This window comes from Lissotriton helveticus, chromosome 6 (assembly GCF_964261635.1).
Source record: "Lissotriton helveticus chromosome 6, aLisHel1.1, whole genome shotgun sequence".
NCBI classification, from domain to species: domain Eukaryota; kingdom Metazoa; phylum Chordata; class Amphibia; order Caudata; family Salamandridae; genus Lissotriton; species Lissotriton helveticus.
In genome coordinates, this window is record NC_136067.1 from 679,622,069 (window position 1) to 679,642,699 (window position 20,631).

General features: G+C 43.8%; 1 protein-coding gene across 1 annotated transcript in view; it reads left to right on the forward strand.

Annotated features, from left to right (window-relative positions):
- The window catches only part of PRSS35 (serine protease 35), a 39,645-nt gene extending 20,658 nt beyond the window's left edge, over positions 1–18,987 (forward strand). Inside the window, exon 2 of the mRNA XM_078648141.1 lies at positions 15,884–18,987. Coding sequence (XP_078504267.1) covers positions 15,902–17,161 — 1,260 coding nt within the window. The 5' untranslated portion in view covers positions 15,884–15,901 and the 3' untranslated portion in view covers positions 17,162–18,987. The remainder of the gene's footprint in view (positions 1–15,883) is intronic.
- The last annotated feature ends 1,644 nt before the right edge of the window (positions 18,988–20,631 follow it).

Here is a 20,631-nt window from a genome sequence, read left to right on the forward strand (position 1 = left end):
TCGAGCTCTACCACTGGGCTCTGCAGCTCCGTGGCACTCAAGCCGCCGCAGGAGCGGGTGCTGGAAACGGGCATCTCTCAGCATCTGCAAGGAGTCAGCTCTCTCTGCGGCTTCTCGCTCTACTGGAAACAGAACTGTACCACTGCTTTCTCCTTAGGAAGATCAACAAGGAAGTCATGAGAACTTACAGGTTAACTCATATTGTCATGTGGTCATCCCATGCATTTAATTTCTGAGGCCCTAAATACAGAGCTCTGAAGTTATGCTAAATAGTCTTCCCTAACCTCTGTGTTTTTCTTAGACTTTTGAGCACCCTGTGCACTCCCATACCCACATTATAAATAAGTGCACTGTCCCTGTTTGTGTTGTATCACACCTTTAAATCAGTTCGCGGGGCGGAGACTATGACAGCGAACCTCATTACAGTAAACAGACTGCCCCAGCACAGCCGCGCACTCACATCTGCCCTGGGGTCAGTGCATTAATGGAAGGTGGACAGGGTCTGTTTGGGAACCACAACCGGCCCTGGCAAAGTGCTCGGCCGACCCCCCCCCCCCCCCCCCACCCGGTTTTTGGGGGCCTAAAACCGGACCCACCCGTGCGGCGCACCGGGGGATTGCCAGGTGCCCGCTATGGCCAGTCCGGGCCTGAGGGTGGACTCGCTGTTTGAAGTAGCCGGTAAGTGTAGGAGTAAACTGTCCTGCTTTTGAATGGGGGAGGGCAGAGATCCTGTGGTAGGCGGGTGCAGCAACTAACTGCACTCGCCTGCAGAGAGATATCTGGAGAGTCCATGTTGTGTCCTGGTCTTCTTCACGGGTCGCCCTCAGGGAGGGCAATAACTGCAGTCCACTGCTTTCTTGCACATTTTCAGTGCATCCTCTGACAGCTTATTTGCCTCTGAGCTACATCTGTAACATAGTGCTGCCCTACATGCAAAGTTTTTACTCATTTGTATGGGGCCAAGGCCTCAAGGAAATGAGGGATTGCCTCTTTGAGATCCTGTCTGTTCTACATGTGCAACAACGCAAACTGTACTACAGAAGGGGCCACGCAAACAACAGTGGCTTCTTCTGTAATACTAAAGTGCTTGGGGCACAGAAAGCTGGTGCACATGCCCATTGTGCCGCTGAGACACTTAGGGGCATATTAACAACTAAAGTGGCAGAGCCCAACATTAATCCAAGAAGGCTGGCACCGCTCTCCGTAACTTTAGAAATGCACCGTATTTACAACAATACGGTGCGGCTCTGCGTTTCTCTCTGTGCTGGTGCTAAAGGCACCTAGTGCCAAGGCAGCAATTCTTGCAACATAGTGAATAGTGAAAGGGTGCTTGCTTTGTGGGAAATTATTGTTTATGTGCAGGAAGGTGCAAAACATCTAGTGCCAGATGTAGTTATCCAAATACCAGTCGGTAACAGCCGAAAATAACCGATTTTTGGCCGTTACCGACCGGTATTTGGATACTGAGATGTAGGGCATCTTAAAATACAGATTCGGGGCATGGCAGCTGTTTCTGCGCCAGTGCAGGGGAGAGCACAGGAATGCGACATATCATTGTAGATATGTTGCATTCCTGTGCTCTGAAAGTGCTGCAGCGTGGCGCAGCCAAAGGGCTTGCGGTGCCGCGCTGCGGCACTTTCTTGTAGATCTGCCCCCAAGTGTTTGAGTCAAGTGATGGCTATGAAACAGTGTGGAAAATGCCTTTTTAAATATGACAATACTTGCTAAATTTGATGGAGAAGGAATTGGTTTGTGTGTTTGTTTATGATGTACCTTTTTATAGGGCGAGTTTAAATAACACATTGGTGGTACTGGAGACAGTGTAAACTAAGAAGAGTGGCAGAAGCGTGCAACCTGTGAGACTCAAGGGCTGGTAGCCCTCGATAGAAGCAATAGGGAAGTGAAAATGTGTGAGACACCAGTGCAGATAACGCGCTAGATATCTGCAGATTTCTGCAGGTAATGTCAGAACCAGAGGTACTTTTTGCTTTTCAGAGTGGGCTTTAACATACTACCTTCAATTTGAGATCAGGGGCTGAGACCACTAGATCTAGACCACCAGAGAGATGCTGAGCAGGTAGTGCCTTATCTGCCCCCAGGTTGTAGGGTCAGAGGCATGCAGGTGGTGACGCCTTAGGACAGAGGCTGTATCTTCTGGTTGCTGGGGTAAAAGCATTGGATGCAGTCACAGAACCACAAGTGAATGCGTCACTGGGTTAACTGCCTTTAGAGCAGTGCTTCCCAAACTTTTTAGAACCACTGCCCACTTATTAGAACGGCAAACTTTTGCGAGTGATCTGACTTTAATGGACGTGAGGCAGGTGATTTTTTTTAATGTAATGATAGAATTGTGTGGCAGCGTACTGTCGTTTACAGACAACGAGGCATATTACCAAGGGGGCGATATGAAATTATCGCTGCTTTTGCAGACGTTTTCGGCCGAAAAGCAGCGATAATTTCATCGCCTTGTCAGCAAAGACAAGCTATCGCGTGTTTTGCTGATTTAGCGAGCCTTTCAACAACGCCCAGCTTTGCATCTCTAATGTGATGCAAAGTGGGCATTCCAGGGCAAAATAATAGCAACATTTCTCCTATTATCAAGCTGCACGCTAACAAGCAGAGCGTAAGGAAAAGTAGCGCTAACCACAGTTAACACTACTTTCCTAACGCCTGCTTGTGACCTGATTTAGCCATGTAATCCAATGGGAGGTGGATTACCTGTCTAAGATTACCCTGCCCTATCAACAAGTTTATAAGGAATATCGCTGGAAAACCAGCGATATGCTATTGAAAACGGCGATAATCCCCGCTATCGCTGGGATTTTTATCTCCATGGCGTTAAGCATTGTTAATACAACGCTAACATGGAGATTATCGCCAGCGATAGCCGGCGATAGATTTACTCACGCTAACAGCGGTCAGCGATAATTATCGCTGCCGCTTGTTAATATGCCCCAGCATATTTTCCACTGAAACGTCCAATAAGGTTGCACAGACATACAGTTTAATGCTAAAAGTAAATTGCACACAAATAATAATGTGAGGGGATCCGTTTTCATTGAATATCTATCATGTACATTACCAAGTAAAGTGTTTTGATTTGTTTTGATCCCATTAAAAACTTTGTTTTTATCGCCCTTTAGAATTACAAAAAAATGTGCTTCACTTTTGCATTCCTAAGAGCTGAATGTACAGTTCACTTACAGGTATTTACATTTTTTAAACAAAATCAACATCCTTTTCTTTCACACTCTCTGTTCCCCAGCAAGATTGACACATAATTCAGTGTACGTTTCTTTCTCTGGCTGCCAATTGCGAGGAGTTTGTAAACACCAATGCTTATGTTGAAAACGTAAGCACTAATTTGTCAGAAGAGACAACCTGACATTTGACCTCTGTCTTTGGAGGGCAGAAAATATGGCAACATAAATCCAGAATTATTTGAAGGCATCTTTATTTATTGCTTGGACTTTCAGGGTCCACCAAAAAATCTACCTGAGACCCACAGTCTGTGGAACACTGCTGTAAAGTACAATTTTTGTTCCGGTTTCAAACCTGCCTCTTTGTGGATTTTGACTAAATTCATGTGCTGCTTGTCATTCACACCCAACACAAAGTAACTCTGTCCTTGTGCATTATACGTATCAGATACTAACATGAATACATTACCAGATGAGTTGCCTAGTGAATACAATGAGTGAAAATATATGGCACATCCCTATGATAAAACACTGGTTTGGATTAAGTGAGGATATGATTGTGCCATAGATTCGGGATTTAGGACTAAAGTGGAAGTCGTGGTGGCAACTAGTCTGTACAGAAAGAAACGCCACAGTGTGTAATGCCATCATGGTTACATGGTAAAACCAAGAAGCAGCTTGCATGACACGTAAGACATAGATATGCCTACACAAAAATGCAGACTAAGAAAAAGCGAATTGAATAGATATAGGAGAAACCAGTGCAAGGGCATATTCGAGAGAGGAAGCCAGTTTAGGGGTTTAGAGGAGCAAGAGGGGAATCCATAGTTGAATCCAGGGAAGGAACTCGGGAAGCCAGTATGGGGCTAGGGAAAAGAGTCTGCAGGTCAGTATAAGGGGATAAAGAAGACAGTTGGGTAAGAAAAGGGTGCCAAAAAAGGTACAGTGAGAGTGGAGACTAGTGGAGACATTAGTATGGATCCCAATATAGAGCGATGGAACTGTGTGCAGAAGACACTGTAGGCCTAAGAAAAAAAAAGGGGAAGCCAATTCAGGTTTGGAAGGGGAGGAGCAATGTAGGCCTTTGGAAGAAAGAGAGCAAGACATTGTATGGCAAGGGAGCAAAGAGGGGAAGTAAGTATCGGGCTGAGGAAGAAAACGGTTTAAGCGTTGTGATAGGACTCTGGAAGATGAGACTCAGAGAAAACACAGTGGACAAAATATTACTAGAAGGCAGACATACATGTATGTCACTACCACAATGGCCAGTATTATTATGCCTAATAATGGACCAAGGCCAGTCGTGAATATAACTACTAATGGACCATTTACAGTTTCCGGGATGACCAGCAAATCTCACGGCGAAGTTGAATAATGCTGGTAAGTGTTCAAAGTCAGAATCTCTTTAGCCGAGTATTGGTTCACCGTGAACTTCTATTATGCCCACTAGCGGCTCATGGCCTCTTTCCATAACAGTCAATACCACACAGGCATAATCCTATACGTAAACCCACCTTTCCATCAGTCTTGTAGCAGCTCATACCTTCTCTACTGTCTGGAAACATGTGGCCTCATTTATGAAAAGTGACGCATCGCTGCGTGAAAACAGCGATGTGTCACTTTTCACTGTGCTCTCCCTGCGACATGATTGATGCGTCATATTTATAATATGACGCATCATGTCGCAAGGAGTTACAGATACGTCAGTATTTCTGACGTATCTGTAGGCGCAAAAGTGACGCATTGCTGGAGTGTGTCACAAAAGTGACGCAACTCCAGCAATGCTTCCTTTCACATGGGGAAAGCCCCATGTGAAAGGGCTTGCGTCAGTCTCAGGCGCAAGATTTTGACGCAACAGCATCCTAAAAGTGATGCAGTGAAATCTCATAGATTTCACTGCGTCACTATAACGAGGCTTTTTGCGGGTGAACGCCCCCTCTGCATACATTATACCTGACGCAGGTATAATGTAGCGCAGGGGTTTACAAAGTGACGCATCTGCTTAGATGCGTCACTTTGTTAATAGTGCGCATCAGGAGGCATGTTTTACGCCGCCGATGCGTCACAAAAAGTGACGCATCGGAGGCGCAAAACTCACGCAAGGCCTCATAAATGAGGCCCCTGGAGCGCAAGAAGAAGAATGGTTAAGTTCTTTCTGGCTTGCAGGTGACAATCACAGTGGTCCGACTACAGATTTTGACGCTCTATTTGTCAAAAACAAGGGACACAGGCCAGGTGAAGTCACTACTTGCCCAAACACATATTTATGCAGCCTCTAGGGCGCATATTCACAAGGAAGTGATGGAGCACGGTGTTAGCCTCCTTGGATTCTCGCCTCGCTCCGCCACTTCTGAAACACTGGGCTGCACCGTATTTAAAAGAATACGGTCCCACTGCGCTGGCACTAATTTAGCTGCCTAGCGCCAATGCAGGCACCCTGGTACCATAGAGGCCTGTATTACTCCCCTTCCCACATGGTTAGAGGGCTAGGTTATAAAAAGCAGACAAAATAAAAACACTGACCTTTTAGGCTTCAGAAACAGCATTGCTGAAAAAAGAATTACAGCAAAACAGCAAGCACATGATGTTTACACAAAATACTATTCGGAGCACACAGCTAGGTTCATGGACAGACATATGGATTTCCCCCTTAAGTAAAGCCAACCTGTACATTTCTTGGTCGGACTAGTATGGTTGTGTGTGGCCAGTAGCTTCTCAGCAACGAACAGTGTGGAATTATTTCTCTAAATAGGGGGGTTTCAATTTGCAAAGTATTGCTGCCTTGCTGGTGTGCTGGTGAGTGAAAGACTGCCATCTAGTGGCTGCCATTACACTTTTATTCGCATGCATACAATTCTTTTTAATGAAAATAAACAAGAGTTCTGTTAATGAAATCAAGAGGAATTTTTTTTTAAAAAGCATGAAAGTTGTCTTCATTCCTTTCATGACGATTCCTTCGTTCTAGAGTTTCCTTCAAACAAAGTAGTCAGCTCGAACACTTGGTTAACTCATTAGTGTGTCTTCAAATACTAAAGCAAGCTATTTGGCACTTCCTTCTCTTGGATTAAGGGATTTCCAAGGAGTAATCCCCTCATCTTTCTCCTTAAGCACTGCTTTCTTGATCCTTAAATAGAGTGAGGAGAATAGCTGGCGCCTGCTAGAGGAGTCAAGGACATGCATATGGCTGCAGTTGCCAACTTGCTCTCACTCTTACCCGTGTTTGCACCAAAAGACTGTGGGCCTCTCTTATGAAAACTGGGCATCGCTGCATTAAAACAGAGATGCAACAGTTTTCACTGTGCCCTCCTTGCGACATGATTGATGCGTCATATTTATTGTATGATGCATCATGTCGCAAGGAATTACAGATATGTCAGTATTACTGACGTATCTGTCGGTGCAAAACTGACGCATTGCTGGAGTTGTGTCAGAAGCGTGACGCAACTCCAGCAATGTTCCTTTCACATGGGCAAGCCACATGTGAAAGGGCCTGCGTCAGTCTTATGCCTGCAATGAGGCAGGCGTACGGTTTTCACGAAATGATGTCCTAGAAGTGATGCACTGAAATCTTATAGATTTCACTGCGCCACTTCTCTGAGAATTTGATGCAGGGAACACCCACCCTGCATACATTATACCTGACACAGGTATAATGTAGTACAGGGGTTTACAAAGTGACACATCTGCCTAGCTGCATCACTTTGTAAATAGGGCCAACAGGGAGCATGTTTTATGCCACCACCGCGTCACCAAAAGTGATGCAACAGCGGTGCAAAAGTGATGTAGGGGCTCATAAATAAGCCCATATCACTTTACACTAGGATCATATTTACAAGATAATGTTGGAGGGCACAGCTGTGCATAATTTGGCAGCGCCACACTCTGACATTTTCAAAATGCAGGGATGCACAATATTTACTACTTATATGGCGCACCCCTGTGTTTTCTCTAGCTCTGGCTCTAAAATTAGCTGCCTAGTGCCATCGCAAGCACCCTTTCACCAGAGTGCAAGGGTGACTGTGTTGCAGGGAATCATAATGGCTACTTGTTACTTCTATGTGTGCTGTATTCTGCCACACACATAGAAATATCAAATAGTTATTATTTAATGATTGTTCATGCGCAGGAAGGGACACCTTCCTGCATATAAACAATTATTAATGGCTTTTTGCTCTTTCTATGAGTCCTGCAGAATGCAGCAAGCATAGAAAAAGCAAAAATGAGGTGAAATAAAAGCTTTACTCCTGTTACGCCATTCTAACACCTGTTCTTGAATGGTGTTAGTTTTTGGTGCTGCCGCAGATTTACAGATCCTTGTAAATTTGGGGCAGCATCAAAAAGCAATGGGTATTGCGATGGAACGCCCACAGCACCACCCATTGCACGCCCCTTTGCCCCAGAGGACAGCGGTAGAAAGGGGCATATTTACAAGGTGGCGGTAAGCCATGCTAAGTGGCTTATTGACACCTTGTAAATCTTGAAAATGGCGCTATATCACCGGAGTGTCTAAAAAAGTGATCCCTCTGATGGCAATAGGGGCTTGTAAATATGCCCTTCAGGACACTTAGTTATAGTCACTGAAAACATATATAATGATATATCAACCAAGCACAACATTCATTTGTTTCATAGTTTGAATTGAAAATGAATTTGCAGTTGCATAGTGCTTATTAGCCCTGATGAGGCATTGAAGCACTTTACAGTGAGTAGCAAGCTACTGGGGAGCCCACAGCTAGTATTCAATCCATTGATTATTGGACATAAACTTGTGCTCTCAAAGGAAATATTCCATGAATTTACTCCAGTTTCTTTGTTGTACATTAATAACTCAAGTGTGATCATTAGAGGGGATTATGTGAGAAGGTTGATTAAATGAATAGATACTGTTAGGTTGCAAGGATATGGTTTCAAGGAAAGAGAAATTAAGATCTGCATGCAATTTAATATAGTCTCTATATACAGGAGGCATGCAGAAGGTAGACGGGAAGGAGATGACAGTCAAAATAAATATGGGAGGAAAAAATGTAAAGTTTTTAATCAAGGTTATTATTTTCATGCAGGGTTTTTGGAATATAGCAAGGATATCTCTGCACAGCATACAGTCTGTGGATATAAACTTATAGAAAGAAACACATTTTAAATTGCACTGTAAATGAATGAGGCTTTGTGTCCTGGTACACGACTTCCTTCTAGAGACATTTTAACTTTAAAGAGGTGGCAAATACTTGCCTCGCCATCTAAAATCAACCCAAGTGCTTGTTGACACCCCTTTACAAAGGGCCATTAAGCAGTGACATTTAAGCATATCCCAGTACCCCTAATCAGAATCTGACTTAGACAACACCATTGACAAAGCTCTTGTGCACATCATCCCACTTGCAAACCCAAGAAATACACCTATTATAGCAGCACACATCATGACTCTCCAGCATAGACCTTCTTTACAGTGGAGCCCACCTGGCCCAGTTGCCACTTTGAGTCATCTATAGGCTAATCCAGCCCTTACATTGGGGAAAGATGCATCTGATTTAAAATTAGTAGAACTGCATAAAAGGGATTTTCTCTCCATGTAATGTTTGGCCTCTTTACTGCGTGAAAATTGTGTGGCAGATATGACTGAATACTTGTACATGCTTCTATTCGTTTTTTAAATGTAGGCCCATATAGTGCCTCAAATAGTCACAGTTTCACACAGTAACAGTAGTGGCAAATAAGTGGATAACCATGAATGTATAGGTATATTTGAAAACACACATTATATATATCATAGTTATGTATGTAAGTATTATGGGGCAAATTTATGACGACTGGCGCATCCCTGCAAACCAGCAGTGATGCGCGAGGTAAGATGGGTCACGCAAGTTTACTCTTGCGCCACCACAGATGCGCCTCATTCACTATGCGGGGCATTGTGGCGCAAGGATAAACAGATGCGTGACGCATCTCCCTTCGGAAGGGTGGCGCATTGCTGGAGTCATGTCGCAAGAGTGACGCAACTCCAGCAATGCTTGTGGCCTGCCCATACATAATGTGGTGCGTCACGCCTTACGCCTGCTTCAAGCAGGCGTAAGGTTTTGACGCAGCAGCGTCAGAAAAGTGACTGAGTGGAATCTTGTAGATTTCACTCAGGCACTTTACCAAGGCTTTACTGCACCGGAACACACCCCCCTATGCTGGAACACCCACATGAAACCTGACGCAGGTTTCATGAGGCGCAGGGCTTTACAACGTGACGTATCACCCTAGATGCGTCACGTTGTAAATAGGGCACAACATGGCACATGGTTTACGCTGCAGCTGTATCACAGAAGCAGGGGCTTGTAAATCTGTCCCTATGTACATAGAAAACAGTCCGACCTCACTTATGACCGCAAAACAGACCAATTTCCATTAACACATTAAAAGATACAGGGGCGTATTTACAATAGAAGTGACGGAGCACGGCATTAACTTTCTTGGCTTAGTGCTGCGCTCCGCCACTTCTGAAGCGCAGGGCAGTACCATATTTATAACAATATGGTGCAACCCTGCATTTCCCCCTGTGTTGGCACTAAGTTTAGCTGCTTAGCACCAACCCAGGCACCCTTGCAACATTGTGCAAGGGTGTCTGTGTTGCAGGGGGTTGCCTTCCTACACATAAACAATCTTTAAAGGGCATTTTGAAATTTCTAGGTGTGCTGCTTAATGTGACACACATAAAAGTTGCAAACCATAATTTTGTTTAAATTATTGTTTATATGCAGGAAGGGACACCTAAAATAGCTGTTTATGTGAGATGGGGTTTTGCCCCATCACTAATATGGTGAACTTGGTTCCCATGTGCTTAGCTACCATTACGAAGCCATCTCCTTATCCTACTGCTTGCTCCTTTGTGTGACCTCTCTTTCTCCTCTGAATGATCTCTCTATCTCAATAGCTCATTACTGGTAAATAGTCTGGGGAACCTCTCGCTACCTGCTCCCTCTCTCACTGATGTATTCTCATGTGAACGTCTTCCCCTGACTCCTCCGTATCGAATATTTGAAAACCATAAACATCTTACCCATGGGGGTGGTGTTGACAAAATACACGGCCCCCATTAAAATGATTTTGACATAGGGCAGAGCAACAAGGTACCTTGATGTGCTGCCCTACGCCAAAGTGAAAGAACTGGAGTGCACCGTATTTAAGCAGTAAAGTACATTCCTGTCCTTTCTCCATGCGCTGGTGCAGTTTCAGCAGCCTAACGCCAGTGTAGACACCCTTGCAACATGCTGCAAGGGTGTTTTTGCTACAGGCAGGATTGTTTTTGTGCAGGAAGGGGCACCTTCCTGCACAAAAACAATCCTAAGAGGTGTTTACCTCTTTCTATGTGTGCTGCAGAATGCGGCACACACAGAAATTGGGAAAAAACGAGCAGACAAAAATATTTCTCCTCATTACGCCTCACCTCGGGAGGCATACAGATTTGGGACTTCCCAAGGTTTACACCACTTAATAAATCTGGGGCAGCATCAAATTCCATGGGTGTTGTGTGGGAAAACCCACAGCAATGCCCATGGAATGCCTTAAGGCGCAGAGTAAGGCGACGCATCAATTTGCTCAGCGTCGCCTTACTCATGATTTATGAGACCACTCAAAGCCACACAGAGTGGCTTTGTCTGGCTTCAAAAATTGAAATGAGAGCCACTTTACGTGGTGCAAAAGTGACACAGGGCTTTCATAAATAAGTCCCTCCGTGCTTTAGAATCACTAGACTGATGTGATCTAGACCCTATAAATATAGGTTTAATATAGGTAGGTCAAGTGATCGTCATCTTCTTTATATAACTAATAGATCAGTGCAGAGATAATGGAGTCATTTCTATCTAGGTCCATTCTTCACTGCATCACATTTATAGCTTGTTTTCGTAGTGTGCTATATTGAACAAGATCCTCTGGCACAAAGTTAAGAGTGCACCAAATAAGCTCATAAAAGAAAGAAAAATAGTGTCTACTTAGACAGCTAATATCATGAACAAGTAATTGTAATGAGCATACTCTCTCTCTCTTTTTTGCGCTCTCTCTCTCTCTCTTTCTCTCTCTCTTTCTCTCTGTCTCTGGCTCTCTCTCTCTCCCTCTCTCTCTTTTTCATCATCTGTCTTCACTCCAGAAAACGTCTTTGATTCCTAGAGAGACAACTTCAACATTGTTATCTATGTAGATGAAATTTATGACCAACCTTCACCAATCGCTCAAGGCTCAAAAGCTCTTGGTTACACAGTACTTGGCGGAGACTCAATGATAACATGTGGCTCCTCCTCACAAATGTTAGCCAGTAGCATTGGTTTTTCTCTTGCTGGCTGTTGACTTGAGGCTCATGGTCTACTCTACCCCTAACCATGAAAAAGGTGGACATTTGTGAACTTTTCAATCTCAACCTGACTCCTCAAGTCAGCTCCATTGTTAGCATCTGTTTCCCTACCTGATATGACTCCAATCCTGCTTCATCTTCCATGCGTAGTAACTGTGGGGAATGCTCGTATCTCTTCCAGACATTAATAAGGTAAATTCATCTGTCTCAGAATTCCATCTTTCGTGATCCAAAGCCTCGAGGAAGTACAACATTTTGCTTCTAGATCCCTTTTATGACCAAAATAACACAACCTGCCTTCTCACAGTTAGCCAAATAAATTCAGTTAGAATCTCTGTACATGCTTCACTGAGCTTTTAATTATCAAGGGCCACCATTCATCGAAAAAAACGTTTAACTCTACAGCCAATCAGGAAATTTTGTTTATCCTTTGATGTTCTCATCTTCATCCTACTCTTAAACAGATCAAGAAGAGTCAGTTTCACTTTTTATTGTCCTAAATTCCATACTGTGGAACCTCTTCCTTTTCTGGATCTGGAATGTTCCAGACCATATTCCAACACGGTACAACAATCTTGGGGCCATATTATCAAGGAAGCTGCGGTAGTTTATCGCCGTTTTACCGGCAGGAAACTGCCGATAAAGCGGCGATAATGGGCTTGATAATATGCGATTCGAATTTCAATCGAAGCCCAGGTTAGATGTTCACACATTCGAATTTCAATTGATGCCCAGGTTAGATGTGTGAACATCTAACCTGGGCTTCGATTGAAATTCGAATCGCATATTATCAAGCCCATTATCGCCGCTTTATCGGCAGTTTCCTGCCGGTAAAGCGGCGATAAACTACCGCAGCTTCCTTGATAATATGGCCCTTAGTTATTCGATCTGCTACATGTCTCTGTCCTCTTTTTCTTGTTAGGCCCATTCCTAAAAGACCACCAGGGTAGTGACACCCAATAAGTGTGTTAAATAGTCAAATACCGATCCGAGGGGCATATTATCAAGGACGGTGTTAAAATTATTGCCGGTCTAGCGGCAGAAAACTGCAGCTAAACCGGCCATAATGGGCTAGATAATATGCCCTGGAGAATTCCAATAGAAGCCCATGTTCACACTAGAACATGGACTTCTATTGGAATTCTCAAGGGCATATTATCAAGCCCATTATCGCCGCTTTAGCTGCAATTTTCTGCCGCTAAACCGGCGATAAGTTTTAACGCTGTCCTTGATATTATGCCCCCTCATATTTAAGAGTGAGGAGCTGATATTTCCGCACTACAAAGCTCAGAGTGGATTTGTTTATAGTAGAAGTTAGAGTTTCCATTCATTGTTCGATAGTGCTATAGTTTAGAAACATTATACCGCAAATAATATATTCTGAAATGTAACAAAGTGACTTGAAAGTATACCATGCTCACCACCAGAGCATCTCTATCACGGTAGCCAGCACACTGAATACATGTGTATTGCTGGAAACCAGCTACATTCATTTTAAATGCTTTTATGAAGATTATTAACTCAACATAATGAGAAGATAAGATTGATAACTTCAAAATCAATGGCAATGAGATCCTCCTCTCCACTACGCAGACTGAAAGTGATCAGCTCGGACAAGCTTAAACATTTTCTCAGGCATCAGGGATAAATACACATTTCACTTTACTTTGGTACTATATAAAATGATGACCCCACATCAAATACATCACTAGGATCTCATAAGTACCTTTGAGCTCTGTAAGAACAGAAAGCATCAAGTAGCGCCTCGGTGGCGATTATTATCCTCATAGTGCACTGTTATGGTACAATATTCAATAACTTTAAAACATTAATGAACTAAGAGATGAATAATGACATTATTACTGTTTGTATTTCAAAGATCATCGTCATACAAGAATAGAGCATTCAGTCATTTGAATGTTCTTTTTAAAGGAGAAGCCGTGCAAAGTTTATTTTAAGGATAAGAAAAGAACAAAGGCACAAATTCATAAAGCATTGATTGTCAAAGGAAGAAATCTACTCCAGGCACTTTCTACCTGTAGGGTATATTTATCAAAGTTTTGTGCCACCCTTGTAGCATGCCAGGTGGCGCAAGGGCCATGCAAAACCTAGATGAGATTAACCAAGGCATGCAAGGCCACCTTGTATGGTCCTGCGGTGCATGGTAAACGTGGAGTAACGCAAGGCAGCGTAGGTCACAGCCTTGCGTTACTCTGACCCAGGGAAGCGTTCCATGGGTGAAGCGTGGATGTTCCCACGCATCCACCTATGGACTTTGGGGCATTTCCAGATCTTTTCCCTCTTTCTACGTGGGCTGTATTCTGCAGCATGCTTAAAAAGAGGAAAACACCTCAAAGGATTTTTTGTGTGCAGGAAGGTGTCCCATGCTGCACAAAAACAATCCTGCCTGCAACATAGGCACCTACATTGGTGCTAGGCAGTCAAAAGTGCACCATCACAATGAGAGATCAGGAAGGCCATTTCTTTTTCAAGTTGTTTTTGCTGTGTTGCGTTGGATGAAAAAATGATAAATATGGCCCTAAGTTTGTATTAAATGTAAATGTAAATGCCAGCAAGTTTGTATTAGATTACTGCTTTCTTATAAACTCATAAACAACCCCAGGAGTAAGCAGGTTTCCGTGAGCCCCCACCCCACTTTCCAAAATGTACTGATGTGCATCCTTTACTTTGTATAAAATGTGCATGAGTAATTCTGGTTGAGTGGTGCTTTGACACAAATACCTTTCCTTTTTCTGCAGAAGGAAATAGGTTTCTTTATTACTTTTTGAGAAACCCCTTCCACTAAACTCCCTTAGCCCTACCTTTAACAGGAGAAGTGTTATTTCCACTTCCAGGGTATTAAACTTTTTGCAAAGTGTTTGGAAAGAGTTTGTGGATGTTGACTTGGGGGTGCCAACCCCTACGCTTAGACAGACAACAGTCGAAATTCCACCGTACTTTGCAGATTTCCCTCTGTCGTGAGTGCACTTGTAGATTGTAAAATTCCACAAATTCTGATTTTGTGAATTAGTTTGTGGAATTTAAAATCACATATGGTTTTATGCACAGAAACTTTTATAAATTGGACCTAAGATTTTCAAGCGATGGTGGAAGAAGGAACATGAGGCGGCAGTATATGGGCTATAGACGTGTAAATGAGAGATGGGTTGCAGCTAGGATGAATGCGTGTAGGCAATTTTAATCTCGCGGTACGTTATGCTGTGATTATTAGGCTGTGCATGTTGTGTTATGTTACATGTTCTGTTTTATTTTTTGTGAAGTGAAAACAAATGGAATTATGCTCTCTATGATCCTGGATGGCCTCAGAGTTTATGCAGCCTTACCGATTAAGACTGGGGGTACAAACTGTGTATAAATGAAGCTGATGACATTATAGTATGTTTATTAGAGCTATGAAGAAGCTTCTTTTCAAAAGTGAGTAATGGTCCTTGCAGTATGGAGACAGTGGCACACTGACGGGATCTCTGTGCCTTCAGTGGAACGAACCATATCTGCGGCGGCTGCATTGAAGATACTGAGGGGCATATTACCAAGGGCCTTATCGCCGCTTTAGCTGGACTTTTTCCCGCTAAAGCGGCGATAATTTAATCGCCCTATTAGCAAGCTGTTGCTAACAGCAGTTAGCGACAATTTGTAGGCGATAGCGAGCAGTTTGGGGCCCACTTTGCATGTCAGCGATATTTATCGCTAATGACATGCAAAGTGGGTGTACCCAACCTGTTAGTGACTGAAAGCAGTTGCTAACATCGCTATCGCCTATTATCAACGCAGGCACAGCGAGCGGGAATATCGCCAAAAACTAACGCCTGCTCAGACCACTTCTTAACCTGTATATCCAATGGGAGTTGGATATTCAGGTTAAGACCTTATTGCCGTTAATGCCTGAATATCGCTGGATTTCCACCGATATTCGCGCATTGAGCCGCTATCGCCGGATATTTTATCTCATTTGAGATAAACATTGCTAATAGCACGTTATCTCTGCGCTAAAATCCGGCGATGCGCGGCGATAAAAAAATATCGCTAAGCTCATTTAGCGATAAATATCGCTAGTTGTTGATAATATGCTCCTGAGTCCTAAAGTAGGTGTTTGCTCTTCTGAACAAGATAACATTGACCCTGATGTTCAGGGTTCTTTCTCCATGTACATAGTGCATATTGTACAATTTTCTACCATGTTTCACACGGTGGTCTCTGTAGGGAAAACAAGTGATGTAGGGAATAGCGCATCAGGTATGAGTCAAACCCAATGTTGCTTTTCAAAGACAAATTCACCTAGGAGAATGAGCCATTTGCTGAGTCTAATCATGGTTTTACTTTTTGTTTCCAGAACAAGAGACATACCAAAATGGCCCATGCGCTGCATATCTACGTGGTTTCTCTGCTCGCAGTAAGTCTCGTCAGAGGAGCGGAACAGGACTTCACCTGGCATTTAAGAAAGCTACCCCTAATTTTAAACCAGAGAACTGTCCACCTCGAAAGTCCAAGGTTCGAGGCAGAAACCAGGCTGGAGCTTAATGGAACGTGTGGCATTGAGTGCCAGAAGAGGCTGCCACCACCCAGCCTGTCTGAGCTAGAGCAGTATTTGTCATACGAAACTGTATTTGAGAATGGCACTCGTACCATGACCAAAGTAAACGTCCAAGGCTTGTTACCGGAGAGTCAAACTGAGGAGGGCACCGCCACAGGCAGATCAAGAAGGAAGAGGCAAGTGTATGGCTCGGACAGCAGATTCAACATCGCTGACAAGCAATTCATGACCAACTTTCCATTCAGTACGGCAGTCAAGATCTCGTCGGGCTGCAGCGGGATCCTCATATCCCCTAAGCACGTCCTGACCGCTGCCCACTGCGTTCATGATGGCAAGGATTACGTTAAAATGGGAAAAAAGCTGAGGGTGGGGTTATTGAAGATGAGATCCAAGGGGGGTAGCGGCAAGAAACGCAAAGGAGGGAAAAGGAACTCAAAGGTCTCAACCAATGATAAGCAACACATTGATGATACCAGTAAACTGAGAGCGAGAACCATTGAGAAGAGATCTGCAGAAGGTGGGAAGAGAAACAAAGGGACAAAGAGGAACAAAGGCAGTGGTGATGGAAAGCCTTCTTTTCAGTGGACTAGGGTGAAAAGCACCCATGTCCCGAAAGGCTGGTTTAAAGAAACATCAGAGGATGTTGCTTTGGATTATGACTATGCTGTTTTAGAACTCAAGCGTCCTCATAAAAAGAAGTACATGGATTTGGGGATCAGTATACCAATACAGAAGATGCCAGGGAGCAGAGTTCATTTTTCTGGTTTCGATGATGATCGACCTGGGCAGTTGGTCTATCGCTTCTGCAGTGTGTCGGATGAATCCAGCGATCTTTTCTACCAGTACTGCGATGCCGAGCCTGGGTCCAGTGGCTCCGGCATCTACATACGCCTCAAGGATCCGATCAACAAGAAGAAATGGAAGCGCAAGATTGTGGCCATATACTCTGGCCACCAATGGGTGGATGTGAATGGTGTGCAGCAGGATTACAACGTGGCAGTGAGGATCACCCCACTAAAGTATGCACAGATATGCCTCTGGATACATGGCAACAACGCTGATTGCACTATTGGTTGACTACAACCAAACACAAAACATTGTCGCATCCAGAGTCAAGTCCAAAGTTTTGGATCTAAGACGGATGCTCACCCTCTGCCATGCAATACTGCAAAGATGTTTTAAAATGGAAATGCACCCTCTTGTTTGCAAGCTCCCTGAGACATGGGTTTTCAGCAGATTCACTTGACATCCAAAAAGCGACCTGTGTCAAAAGTGAATACGACTCAGAGACCGTTCAGTTCAGGAAACATTATTTCTCATGTTTGCTTGAAAATCGTGTTAAGACTAGTTTTGGCTTTCAGTGTCTATGTTTGCGTTTCTCAGGCTCTGTAACATGATGCACCATGTGTCTGTTCCACCTCGCAGTATGAAGCTGTGAAACTGCAGAATATTTCACCAACCATACACTGTAAACTGTCAGATAACATGTGATGGTGCTTTTTCTCTCTGTGATCTGTGAAGCAAGTATATGAGATACCTTACTTCGGGTGGTTGAACAGCTGCAAAATTGGAATATAGCAATGCCCTGAAAAAGTAAATGAGATATTGCCCAGTAAGGCCAACTTCACAGGTCAGGCCAAGAAATTGTGCCCTGTGTTCGTCACGGGGGTGAGTAGCGAATGAGTTCACATTTTCTGGACTACATTTTGGTGCAGCAGCTTGAAAATAATACCTCAGGTCTCATAAACACTGATCTTTCTCAAGAGCTTGTTTCTAATGGCACATATGTCCAACTCAAGTTTGTGCCTCTCCACCTTCATTAATGAGGCAGTGTACTGAGTATTTATTAACCAAAAGGACCTACTTTTCTGCAGATGTTGCCTAGAGGAAATCATGGAAGCTCTTTCAAACAGCTCTGCCGCTGAGTCAATGGTCATATTGCAGGCAAGATGGCGGCATTCTTAGTAGCCATCTTTGGATACAGGGCCTTATCCTGTTTTGGACTGAACAGTCTGGTTTGAGACACCTCTTGCAATCGGTAGAGTTTTAAGACCTTTTTCTGTTGGGAAATTTGTGTTGAATTGCTAGTACATATACTTTGTCACATTTTTATAACATTCCAGGGAGCTATTTCCATTAGGGAAAAGAAGGAATCCAATGTTAAGTGTATGTAGAGACATCTTTAACGTTGACCCAATAGCCAAAAATCAAGATATTTTTTTCTGAAAAATAAGCTTGTATATTATCTGAAACCTAAAAGCTCTCTCCAGTTTATCTCACAGCATCAATGTTATGGTGTCTGTGTCCCCCTCTGCTAGACCTGTGTGGACAGAAGTAATCTCTACAGTGTACCTTTTTTCCATATTGAGCCTATTTGGAGCACTGTTACCTGAATAGGTACCCTGGCACTAGACTTCAGAGAGAGGCTGGTGATTGAAAATGTAAAAGGATAGGTTTTCAGAAATCTTTTACAGACTGCATGATCCCTGCCAGTGCTGATGGGGTACCTCTTACTGTTCATAGACAAGGACTGCACAACATCCTGCAATGCCGCGCGGTCTGCTCAAGAGAGGACGCATTTTCCTGGAGGGTCACTGGACAAGATTTGTTAGCACCTCCTCTCTGCATAAAAATGATGCTGCAGCTTCAGTGTAAGGGTTAATTCTGGAGACCTGACGCTATTACCCTTATCTACGCCTATTCAACTGTCACCAAAGTCTGAGTCGAATAAACCAATTCAATGTACTTTGAGTCTCTTGACTCTCCCAGGTGGGATTTTCAAAGTACACACATGGGAATTGGGAGGCTGCAGCGCATGAAAAAAACCAAAGTACAACATGCAAATGAAAAGTGAGGCATGCAGTGTATTTGCCCCTTGAATCTCTAGTGGGCATATTATCAAGAAGAGCGTTAAAATTATCGCCGCTTTAGCGGCAGGAAACTGCCACTAAAGCGGCTATAAAGGGCTTGATAATATGCCCTTAAGAATTCCAATAGAAGCCCATGTTCACACCAAAACATGGGCTTCTATGGGAATTCATAAGGCCATATTATCAAGCCCATTATCGCCGCTTTAGTGGCAATTCCTGCCGCTAAAGCGGCGATAATGTGAACGTCGTTTCTTGATAATATGCCCCTAGCAGTCTACATCTGTTTTTCAGTAAGAGGAGCCACTTATGCCTATCATCACTGGCATATCAACAAAAGCAGCATGTTAGTGGTCTAAAGTCTTATATGTGGCCAATATGTCACAGCGATTCCGCACAGGGGAATACCACAGTGGTGTAACAATACCCCCCCCCCCCCCCGCAGCCACGCCGCAGTGAGGAGGCTCCAAGCTCCAGGGTGCCCCTTACAGCCCAGTGCATGGGCAGTAGGCCCCTGGCCTGAGAGCTCCTAACTGCGTCCGTATCATGGGGGATCCCACTCCATGTACTCGGCAAGGTACCCCTTAAATTGAGTTACTTTGCAGATGATAAAAAGGCAGAGGTTGCAGTGCTAGAGGCAAAGAGAAAGTATGAGGGAAAAGGGAAGAAAGGGGTGAAAGGTAAGAAAGGAGAGAAGACCCGCAACTGATAGGACAACATACCAGCCACAGAAAACAAGGGCACTCCTCAGACAGAAAAAAGAAGCAATGGGTGGAGTGCAGGAATATATATTTCGACATGGGATAAGGAAGTAGGCCATGGGTATTGACTTAGAAACAGTTGTGGCTCTGTGAGCCACAAAGCTGACAGATAGACGTGTACAGAGTTAAGAACAAAGGAAGGCAGGTCAAAGAGGGCAGCACAGGAAGACGTTGGGAGGGCACACTGGTGGGGAGAGTCCACATAATCAGTATAAAGGAGCATATAACACTGGTGATTCACAAGGGGGATGAGCAAAGGTAAATTCCCCACACTGAATTCAGCAATGACCCTAACGTGTAAGCAGGAATGCCTAGTATGTAAGGGTGGACTCAGGCTAGATGCCAAATGGTATGGCAAAGTGAAGTGTAAGACTGGTTACAGGCCATGTGTCAGTAAATGTGAAGGGTCATTCTCAGAGGAGGACAATGAAAGGGAATGCTGCTAAAGAACATGTGCTATCTGAAGGATCCACACCACCGCTTTAGGGGGCGTCAATTAATTGCGCTGTAATTAATACATTGAACAAAAACACCCTTTCGAGTCCATTTTACAAAAGGTTTTTTCAAGAAAACATTAAAACAATCTAAAATATTTTGTTCTCTCGTGGATGGGGTAGTTAACTTATAAACAATGGTGTGGTATGGAGTTAGATGTAACTGAAACTCTCTCCACTGTGACGACCAAGGGCAGAAGGAGCATACCCCACTGTCTGAGTGTCTGTGCACCACACTCTTCTGCCAGAGTTCTTGATTAAGTGCCTGATCTTCCTATGCACATTTTCTCTGATCATCTCCTCAGCAAAGCTCACAATAAGGCCTGTAATCTAAAGGGACAGTCAGTGTTACTTGCCAGCCACAGGCAGCTCTCAGAGAAGCTAAAAAGTGCACTTGACCCGTCTTTTGCAGGTGCCTGGATTCT